This window comes from Hippocampus bargibanti, linkage group LG11 (genome assembly GCF_051943395.1).
Source record: "Hippocampus bargibanti isolate YZ-2025 linkage group LG11, ASM5194339v1, whole genome shotgun sequence".
Taxonomy (NCBI): Eukaryota; Metazoa; Chordata; class Actinopteri; order Syngnathiformes; family Syngnathidae; genus Hippocampus; species Hippocampus bargibanti.
Window position 1 is genome coordinate 12797560 of NC_142744.1, and position 11353 is coordinate 12808912.

The window sequence follows — 11353 nt, forward strand, 5'->3', positions numbered from 1 at the left end:
AAAGACGACGTGAGAGTGAAGTAGTTGTCTTCTAAAACATATTTAGCCACAAAGTATTAGAATTTCGTCGAATACCGGAAGAAAATCGATGAAAAACGAGCAAAAATTATTCATATGGTACGGAACTGTGTCAGAGGCTACAACTCGTGACATCATCAGTGACGTCACGACCTGGTGACCACGGGCGCAATGCTATTGCCTCCTTTGGGCACTTCTATCTATTTCTATGGGCAATATAAAGGACACCATTAAAAGCATTAAAATAACAAATACCATGTTTACAAAAGGGTGAATAAATACACATCTTACGTGATCATTTCAGCCCTTAAAATCTTTTGATGACAAAACAAATTATATGTATTTGAGTACAATTCATCAAGTGTTTGTGTATAAATATTGAAGAGGATACTGTGAGCTTCATTGAGTGTGCTGCAGCTCACAATTTGGCAGAGCAAAATATTTATTACGTGCGTCATCCCTTCAATGCCTGGCTGCCGTGGAAACAACACCAGAGCCTCTATTGTGGACTGTAACACACACACACAAGGACACCCTCACGCGTAGACACACAAAGATAGTGCCATTTTTTTCCACAAAACAACTTTTATTTACACCACAACGAAGATGAAAAATGTACAAAAAGGACAATCGGGCTCTCATGTTTAAAAAGTGTCAAATTAGCTTTCAAAATCAGTTTATTACAATTGTAATAAGTGTAAGTGTCGACAAGACACAAAAATTGGTGTTATCCTTTGTCTGAATTAAAGCAATGATATGTAACAATATAACTTCAGAATTGCGAGGACACGATGCCAGCTTATGTCAGGTGGAAAATAGAATGACTGTTCAAACACATTAATGGTTCATGTTAATTTTGGTGGATCGGCCAGGACTCATATACTGTTCTGTTAGCTTCAGCGTCACTGCTAATGCTATAGTTATGCATTGCCTGTACACAAAGACCATACAAATCAGACATTGATGTGACAATACTAGCTTGATTGATGAGCAGCAATCGCCAGCCAAACTCATTTCGAAAAAAATAATACCGATCTGTATCAATTCATGTCACATCTGTACCAAGTGAACCCAAAACGAAACAGGTTCAAAATCTTCAGGATGCGACACTGGAATGGAACATAACTCTGCTGTATCCATGGGAACCTCTGGATTGCCGACTCACTGTTTAGAAGAATCGATGCTAATGCTAGCCAAAATGTGGTTGTGGGTTTTTGTACACAAATAACACTTTTGTTCCAACTTAAGCAAGCTCTGTTAGCATTTAGCAGTAGCCTAGCCCTTCAGTTTCTCTTAAGAATAGTTTGTTTCTATGGCCACGCAAAGACGAGCCGGGGGTATATTAGCATCAGTGCTAACATTGAGAATTGGCGTGATGTAATTGCACATAAACACGATATGAAAAGTTGCCGTTTATCATGAGTAGGCGTAAGGCAAGCATTGGTGTCGACTTGTGAGATCATTTTCATTTTTAACGTCACATCTTGGATTTACAAGTAGAGGATTACTGTGATCTTAGCAAAGCTATGGTCTTTGTTGTTGACAATTAACTGTTAGCATTTAGCAAGTGGATTAGCATTATTAACTTTTTATCATGGCATATCAAATAAGAACATCCTTTTGGATGGCTTTTGGATTTAATTAAAACAACAAGGGGAGTCTCTGGACATAAAAAAATAATTACCATTTGTTTCCTTACTGCTGATTTAAATGGTTGGAAATGAACTCGCGCAAGTTAGCCATCGCAATATGCAGACTTGACAAAAATAGGCAGAAACTAAAGCGAAAATGCCACAAATGGTGCAAATGGGTGTGCCGTTCCCAAGAGGCTTAATTTTTCAAAATCCTTCAGAGCACAACCCAAGTCCAGAGCTGAAGCCCGCTCCCGGGACACAAGGGGGGGGGGGGAGGCATAGGCCAGAGCAAGCGGAGCAGTCACAACAGTTTTTTTCAGGTTATGGCAGAGGCGGTGAAACATTGGAACATGTTCTATGTGCTCTTACTCCCCCTTGTGGCAGTAAATGTCCTTGAGTGCCTTTAATTCTTCAATCAGCGTCTTGTTTTGGTTCTCCAGCACGGCCACACGGTTTTCCAGACACTTGACGTACTCCTTCTTTTTCCGCCGGCATTCGCGCGCAGCCTCCCTGCCAAGATACAATAATTAAAACACACACCATCCCGGACCCCTTTAATGGGTCGACAGTGAAAGTCTACCTGTTCTTCATAAGCCGGACCTCCCTCTTACGGGTGACTTCCTCAGTGTGGTGCGGCACCGGGCTGTGGGTGGCACCCGGCGCTGCTGCCGCCAACACGATGCTGTGGGCCAGGCCCGAGGTGGGCGAGCGCAACTGGCAGGCGGGGATGTCTCCCGTGGCGGCTGTGGTGGGTGACATATGACACATTATCGCCTCCACAATCTGTTTTAAGATATCATTGATGATTAGCTCGGAGGAATTATACCTTCCACTGTGTTGGGATGACACTCCCATTCTCTCATCTTATGTTACTATGTTATTCAGGGACTCATTTCTTATATGTGGGTCAATTTAAAGGACGACCGACGTCCCGGACAAGTTGTGTCCATAATTTGTAAAATCACTTGAAATGACTTCCCCTGAGCGTATTTTACAAAGATTCCACCGCATATAGCTATATTTTACGTTTTAAGACTGGCGCTCAATATTCAGGAAGTCTTGTTTTTGAGTAGGTGACGAGTCCGTACGTGACGTCACTAAAGGACCGTCCTTGACCGTAAAAAAGACGCATTGTAGCGGTCCTTCCATCACGTCAATGTATTTTGCTGTACTTGTTTGGTCTGGGGACCTCGTGTTGCACCCAAAAGCCGCCAGAAGGCCAGAAGAGGGCGTCCAAGCGCCATATAAGGAATTTATCAGCCTGTGGAAGCGGAGATGGCCACTGGAGGTCGCCATTTTGTGCCTCTTTTTTTTTGGGTGAGAGATTTTCCCCCAATGTTGCCTCAAAATGGCACATATAATTCTTTAATTGATTGAAAACATGTATGCTTTCCTCTTCAGAACTATTTGAATCATATTCATAACTGGATGTGTAACAAGAAAGCATCTTTTCCAAATCTGAAGCCATTGTTTTGATTCTAGAGCAAGGCAAGACGTCCCGGCGTGACGTCACAAACAAGGGGGCGGGACCTTCTGAAACTCGGCATCTCCGAGGTCATTTTGAAGTAGTTTTGGGACACTTTAAGCCATTTTTATTGGTGTTTTGCATTTGACTAAAAATATCAGCCTGTGTGTTTTGGGTATTTTAGATGCTATAAAACTTTTTACTGATGTCAGTAAGGAAACAAATAAATGGTGTCGGTTGTCCTTTAAGTTTCCACTTTGTTGCCATCTTGTGGAATTGTGCTAGTGTTGTAAATGTAGTTTCTTTTGTGTGTCTGTTTCAAAGTGAAAGTGTCTTTTGAGTTTTCACCCAATAGTCCAACGAATGGTGGGTGCACTTATTATACTTTGTTGTTAGAACAAACTATTCAACAACAGAAAGTATTCAGCAATATTCTAGATGACATCCGACACATTTAATGACCATTAGCGTGGTGTTAAGATAACATTATTTGTTTTCCCATTTGAGCTGTCGCATCACTTTGTGCTTGTATATATTAATGATTATATACCATAAATCAGCATCATGTGAAGGTTGTTTGTGATAACTAATTTTAACGCTGTTGTTTATCACTGCCATGGAGTGCAACACTCACAGTTCATAATCATATTTTAAAGACACAAAAACAATGCCATGTTTGTTCAAAACTAACATTGCAATTTCACCATGTTTGTTTGGTCCGCAATTTGTTGAACGTGGAACAGTCAGGAGCATCGACAAATTGCTTTTTTTTCTCTTCGTTTGTAGGTTTGTTTTAATTGAAGCAAAACCTGGTCCACTTGAGTTAATATTGTTTCTGTACTTGTATTAAAGTTAAATTTTACTACTCTAAATCTCTAAAATGTTAACTTTGGAACGATGAGTCATCTTGACCCATTGGGCACAAAAGAACGACGTACTGACGTCACTGCCCCCCCCCCCCACACACACACACACACACACACTAGTGTTCCAGGAAGCAACGATGACGTCAAAGGAGCGCATTTGTTCACCGCCCACCACCACCCAATCTGCATGTCAACAACGTGTTGCTTACCAGATGGCCACATTTTTTTCTTCACTCAACTTCTTCTTTTACTTTCAGCTTTTCCCTTCAAGGGGTCGCCACAGCGAATCAGTGTCCTCCATCTTCACGAACTAAATTATTTTATTTTCTTGTGTAAGCGCAAGGCGTATTATCAACTAGGTGACGGTCGTTGCAACTGAATTTAATCGAAACAAAATTAGCGCAACGATATCCTGGCTAGGATAATCTGCGCATGCGCCAGTTGGAACCGGAAGACGATTACGAGACGCGAAAGACACAAAAACAACTAGGAAAAGGAAGACAACAAAACAAAAGAGACCAAAGATAATTAAAGTGTACTCGGGATACATAAAAAAGTTTACCGTACCTGACTCAGTCTCATCCCCGGTGACTGCCATAGTTGTTCCCCAGTAAGCCAGAACCGAACACAGAGGGGTACAAACAAAAAAAGTGCTACACTACTTCGTGGCTTCACTGGGAGGATAAAATCGTTTTGGCGCTCTGCTCTCGCTTCCTTGGACGTTTTGGGCCGTCTCTGGCCGCTCGTCAATTTTGCAGCCGGATTACAATTACCGACATTGGCGTCATGATGACGTCACAGGCGGCCACTGAAGTCAGTGAAAGCCGCGCTGCCGTGGAGCACCCCCCCCACCCTCCCCAGAGTAACAAAATGTCAAGGGGAGGGAGATTATTTTTAGAGGCAGTGACGCAAAGGGAGAGGAGCAACAAACAAGAAGCCGCTCTGATTGGCTGCTTCTAGAACGGGAGGCGGGGCGAGAGGCCAAAGACGATGGTGTGTTTCAAGTTATGGAGGACGGAGGAGTTATAGCGAATTTTGAACTCTAATTTTTTTGCCCTTTTATTTGTTTTCAGTCAACGTTGTGCAGTTTAGTCGAAATTCATTTCTCGAAGTGCGATTTTAAACACTGACCATGTCTTGAAACAAAAATTTGACTCAAGCTTGAACCCTTACTTTGAAACGCTAACCCAGGAATTTAGCTTTTTCAAAACTACAACCTCGCTGCTGACACCTGATGAGGTTCAGGTCTCATGAAATTTTGAGAAGCCAACTCGGTAAGGTTGGTAAAGCTTCACAACAAGTGGAGTAAGGAGAGCCTTCACCTTTATATTTACATTAACCCTGGCTTGTAAAATTCACATTCAACCCAAACAAACCACCTTTGACTAAAACTCCAAACACAGCTCTGAAATCCTGACCAGAAATCATACCTTGTATGATCATCTGTCCTGCATGGATGTAGAACTGGTGGGCCCCGCCCGGTGAGGCGGCGGCAGCACTCTGTGAGATGGCGGCTGTGGAAATGCAACCTCAGCGTTATTAGCTAGTAGAATGATAATCAGGATTGTGTCTCAGTGAGAAAGTGTGTCTGTCGTTGCAATAAAATAAAATAAAATCCCAAGCCCGGATAAATACAGAGGGTTGTGTCAAAATGGGCATCAGACGTGAAAGTTTGGCCAAAACAAAATGCGGATCAAACCTCTAAAGATGGAGGACACTGATTTGCTGTGGCAACCACTTGAAGGGAAAAGCCGAAAGGAAAAGAAGACTAGTTAAAGGACAACCGACATCACTTTTTTATTTCCTAACTGACATCAGAAAAACGTTTTATAGCATCTAAAATACCCAAAACACACAGTATGATAGTTTTAGTCAAATGCAAAACCAATAAAAATGACTTAAAGTGTCCAAAAACTACTTCAAATTGACCCGGAAGTGGCCAGTTTCAGAAGGTCCCGCCCCCTTGTTCGTGGTATCACCCCAAGATGTCTTGCCTTGCTGGAGAATCAAAACAATGGCTTCAGATTCGGAAAATATGCTTTCTTGTTACTCATCCAGTTATGAATATGATTCAAATAGTTCTGAAGAGGAAAGCATACATGTTTGCAATCGATTAAAGAATTTATTCCGGTCATTTTGATGCATCTGGAGAGAAATGTAGTGACAAACTCTTTAGTACTCACAATACCCAAATAAATGCAGAAGAGGGCGACAAAGCTCAGTGTAAATTGTCTCCTGGGACGTTTTGTAAGCGAACATCAAATACACTCTAGAAGTCTTGGCGCAACACACAACGATTCACCATCGTGTTATTTCTGTGTTTTCCTTCTAATTTCGCCATCAACACGGATCAACACGAAATTTTCAGACCAAACAAAGTACCGCAAAATGCATTGAGGTGATGCAAGGTATGTCCTTTCTCGGTGAGGGGCGTTCCTTCAGTGACGTAGGGTGAGGACTCGTCACCAACTCAAAAACAAGACTTCCGGAATATTCAGGGCAAGTCTTAAAACGTAAAATATAGCTATATGCGGTGGAATCTTTGTAAAATACACTCAGTAGAAGTCATTTGAAGCCATTTTATAAATTATGGACACAACTTGTCCGGCCGGAGACGTCGGTTGTCCTTTAAAGAACATTTCACTGGTGTGCTCAAGTAACATTTTGATTGTGTGTGTGTGAGAAGTAGAGAGAGAGAGAGTTTTAGAGGTGCCATTGTGAATATTTCAGCATGAGAGCTCAGTTGAAATGTGTTTGAGCATTTCAGTTGTGTATGTGAAGGTATTTTACCAAGCTTTTGTGGATAACGTGTGGTGTGAGAGCAGAAAAATGTACAATAATGTATGAGATCCTCATATAAAGTAATATATGAGAGGAATTCTATGGCATATGATACTGGTGAGAGTTGTGTCGTTCCACCCGATATATTACCGTATTGTCCCGATCTCAATGAAGTCAAGTCTTGCCCCTCTTCTTTCACATCACCGTCCATGGAAATGGCCGGCTGTCCCGTGGGCGTGTCTCTGTCAGAGTCGCAGTCTTCCCGTTCGTCCAACACCTGAATGTGATGACAGTCAGGCGTAACCCTGGCTTCCTAGTCGAATTTGAAACCTTAACTCTCCCTTCAAAATCATAAACCCAATGTTATACTATTTTTTTGGTACTCCTAGTTAACGTATAATTTGAAACCCTAACCTTGACTTGAAACGCTAACTTGCATTTTTGACTTTTCTTGTGGACCCTAAACGTCATTTCAAACCCTGAATTTCAAACCCTCACCCTGCCTTGAAACGTTTGTTTCTCAATCGAGTTATCGTTACTGTATCAATGAATTACCTCAATTTTTTTTGTCTGAATGAAGAATATTTGTGATGCTTTTTTTTGTCAATGAAATTCAGACTGGTTGGTGGCTGTAATCCTGAGTTTGAAACTCTAACCCTTGTTCAAAACCCCAACCTTTGTATGTACTGTACCATTGAGCCTGAAACCTTGTTTCTGGATTCTTGTAGTTTTGTCAGTGTTGCTGTGTTTTTGTAGTGTATAATCGTGGTTTGAAATCTTGACTAAAACCCTAATCCTGTTTTAGATTAAGTTTGCTGGATAGAGTTATTGTTTATGCTCATTTCAAACCCGAATGGTGTTTTGAAATCCTTGCCGTGACTTGAAACCCCAGTTTGAACACCCAACTTTGGTTTGGCAATCTAACAGAGTCTTGAAACCCTTCTAGTGTTGGTTTGAAATCCCTGTCTTGAAACCCTATCGTTTGTTTTCGATCTTAACCCACACTTTTAACCTTATCTCTGGAGACTCAAGAGTATGGCCAGTTTTGCTGTGTGGTTAGTGGCTCCTTCACAAGTGAAGAGGGCCCATCCCACACACAAAAAGCGTCAGTACTCATTACAACAACACAAAATCGAGATTGAAATTCACGATTCACGCCATATTACGTCGAAAGTACAAAAAGTGTGAAGGTGTTTACTCGTGAAGGAGACATTCCATCCAGGTGCTCCTCCTCGTCTTCCGTCGAGTCATTGGCGCTGTCCATCGTGTCTCGTCTGTGAACAGGCGGGAAAAAACACCCTAAAACACAGTTTTGATTTCAAACGAAACAAATAGATTACATTTGTGGTCGCTCTTTGGATTAAAAAAATGGAACCGTGTTTTCTTTTGGCGGCAATGGTTGCTTAACCTAAACAAGTCAGATATAATGCTGACAAATATTTAAGATTCATTTTCCACACTAAAGAGGGGGAAACAAAGGTGGTGGTGGATCCCCAAATGTAAAATATACAGTATTTTTAAAAATGGGACGAAATTGAAAAATTGTGAATACGCAGGTGTTGAACTGTTTAATGTTTACCGTATTTTCCAGTGTATAAGGCGCACCGGAATATAAGGCGCACCCCCAATGATTGGTGTCTTTTCAAACTTTTTCCAGATATAAGGCACACTGGATTATCAGGCGCACCTTCAATTAATGAAAATTTTTTTTCAAATACATAAATATATTAAACGTTTAAAAAATAAGGCACACCACATTATAAGGCGCTACAGTAGAGGCTGCGGTTACGCACTACTTCTACAGGGGCAAATAGAGTCGGTGGCTGCAGACAGTAGTTGTGAGACTTGTTGTGGCTTAATATGACTTCACATATAAGGCACACCTGTGTATAAGGCGCAGGGTCATCTTTTCAAGAAAATCAAGGCTTTTGGGTGTGCCTTATACACCCGAATGTACGGTATGTTGAAATATAACCATTCAACACTACTGTAGATGGCAGGCGTGTCTTAGTTGCACTGAAAATAGGTTTTATGCTGCTGAAATGACGTGAATTGGTCAAATCATTTTTTACACATTGGGAATGGTATGCAAAAAAACAGCACCTCATTAATATTACATTTTTGAGTGAGTTTTTTTGGGGGGTGGAGAAATGTTCCACTTATAATCATTTCTTGCTCATCATTGTTATCCTTTGTTATCCTTAAATGACTACTTTTAAATAAAAGGCCTTTGCATTCGGGTGGAGGCTTTTTCAATTTTGTTGCTTGCTTCAAAGCCCTTGTTATTGGGTAGTCAAAGTCAAACTCAGCTTTATTGTCAAATATGCTAATATGCATGTCATACAGCACATATGAAATTACTGTCCTCTCGGACCCAGCGTGCACGGCACTTATTATGACTGACAAAGATAATAAACACGAAAACGCCAATTTGGATAGTGAAAGAGGCATATATTGAGAAATGCAATGCAATTGCAAATGTCCCCATTGTGGGACGAATAAAGGTTTTCTGATTCTGATGTATTTAAAACAAATGAAATACAGTAAGGGCATGTCATTTGTCTGAATTTAAAATGGCATTTTTGTTATCCCTCTTCGTCAGTGCTGGAATCTATGTGGGCTCCCAGTAGCACCGATGTTAAATTGTAACCCCCTTCTGGCATTTAAGCAGTTCACTTTAATAACCTCTGACACTGGCTGCAAGTCCGTCGTTTGTTTCAATACACCATGACATTAATAGGCAACTTGGAGATGGTCGTTATTAAGTGATTAATAAAAAGTGAAGCGTGTGTGAAAAATGTTGACACTTAACTTTCAAACAGGAAGTTACAAACAGCAATGTTGGAACTGATGAATAAGAAACACTTGGTCGCACAAATGAGCGAAAATGGAGTCCTAATTGTCAATAAATAAATAAAAAATATTTTTAAAAAGCTTGTAATCATACCACAGTCGTGAAACCATAAGTGCGGCTTGCAATCAAAAGCATTACCAAACCCATGCTTGCATTCGAATGCATATGTAAGGCATTTGACTTTTATTTTCAAGAGCCCACTTCCGTCCTGACTGCATTTACGTCACAATTTTAAACTTGACATGTACTTAATGCTTCCTGTTGACTCATCTCCACGGTTTTTCTGCTGCACCTAAAGTGGATTTATCACGTAAAATTCATGATTGGGTGATTGATTGGTCGACGGATTGAGTTGAGACTTACCCAAACTTTGACGCAGTGCTCGTCACTGGTGACGAAGTGTGACCACGCGCGCGTCGATCCCACGTCAGCGACGACGATGTGGATGACGACGACGCAGAGAAACGCTTTTCGGACAAAGAGTGCTTGTGACCAGAAAGGGGCGAGAGCAGTAGTCCCATTTACTTCCGGGTTGGCTCTTCAAAGCCCAAAATCAGGACTTCGAAGTTTGCAGAGATTAACAGCTTCCGGCGACACAACAAAAATCTTTATCCCTTACCCCCCTGAGAAACCTAAACCCTCACCCTGTCTTACAACCCTAATTTGGAACCCTCACTTGTAACTTTAGTTGTGGCTCGAACCCCCATTTTCAAACCCTAATATTGATTTGAAACCTTACTTTGACAGACTCACATTGATTTGAAAACTTATGTTTCAACTCTAAATTAGAACACCTAAACCCTGGCTTGAAACCCTAACTTGTAAAACACAACAATACTGTACATCTTTATTTGTGTCGTGTTTTCACAATAGCTACAGCGGTAAAACATTCATTTACAGAACATTAATTAATTCATTAGTTAATTTACAGAACAGTAGACATAACATACTACACATAAGGCAACGAAAGGCAATTAATCATTAAGATATTCCAGCATACCCTTTTGCTGTTTGAAGCAGTTCTCTGTGAAAGAGGAGGGAATCGGCAGTTAATCAGAAACTTCATGCACATTGGCACATCTGTTACAGGCTGAATTACAAACTAGACAAAAAGCTGATGGATACATTGAATACATTTGGAACCATAACCTTGGCTTTAAACATTACTTTTAAATTCTGAATTTGGATTGGGTGAGGGACCAGACAAAGTACGACTCAGAAGACCCCTTATGAAGAAAAACACAAATGGATTTGGTTTTCCCTTTCCCGGACGCGGGTCACCAGCCAGGCCTGGAGATGGGGCTCGTTGGCGAGCGCCTGGTGGCCGGGCCTGAACCCATGGGGCCGGTCGGGCTCAGCCCCAAGAGGAAACGTGGGTCCCCATTCTCAAGACCCATGGGAGGGGCCGGAGGGGTCGGGTGCATTGTGAGCTGGGCGGCAGCCAAAGGCGGGGACCCTGGCGGACCGACCCTCGACTGCAGAAGCTAGCTCTTGGGACGTGGAATGTCACCTCTCTTACAGGGAAGGAGCCCGAGCTGGTGCACGAGGTTGAAAAGTTCCGACTAGACATAGTTGGGCTTGCCTCCACACACAGCCTGAGTACCAGCCCTTTCGAAAGGGGTTGGACTCTCTTCCACTCTGGAGTTGCCCACGGTGAGAGGCGTAGAGCAGGTGCCGGCATACTTATTGCCCTCCGGCTCGCCGCCTCTACGTTGGGATTCACCCAGGTAGATGA

The 11353-nt window shown here is 41.9% G+C and overlaps 1 protein-coding gene across 2 annotated transcripts; it reads right to left on the bottom strand.

The window, feature by feature from the left end:
- Positions 1 to 578: 578 nt before the first annotated feature.
- LOC148891659 (cAMP-responsive element modulator-like) lies at positions 579 to 10085 on the bottom strand. 2 transcript variants are annotated; one of them, XM_089008597.1, is made up of 6 exons: positions 9982 to 10085; positions 7963 to 8038; positions 6915 to 7041; positions 5414 to 5497; positions 2233 to 2395; positions 579 to 2162 (listed from the first exon to the last, which is right to left on the bottom strand). In XM_089008597.1, exons 2-6 carry the CDS (start codon positions 8026 to 8028, stop codon positions 2018 to 2020), a joined length of 585 nt encoding a protein of 194 aa, XP_088864723.1. In that variant the 5' UTR covers positions 8029 to 8038; positions 9982 to 10085; the 3' UTR covers positions 579 to 2017. The 2 variants fall into 2 exon arrangements, with proteins under 2 accessions (XP_088864723.1, XP_088864724.1); XM_089008598.1 differs by having other exon boundaries at positions 7963 to 8063; positions 9982 to 10064.
- Between the last annotated feature and the right edge of the window lie 1268 nt (positions 10086 to 11353).

Coding starts and splice junctions, on each gene's coding strand:
- LOC148891659 (XM_089008597.1), bottom strand. CDS start 8,028: ATGGACAGCGCCAATGACTCGACGGAAGACGAGGAGGAGCACCTGGAT. Junction 7,042..7,962: donor ATGGAATGTCTCCTTCACGA/GTAAACACCTTC, acceptor CATCACATTCAG/GTGTTGGACGAACGGGAAGA. Junction 2,396..5,413: donor AGGACAGATGATCATACAAG/GTATGATTTCTG, acceptor CACCCACCACAG/CCGCCACGGGAGACATCCCC.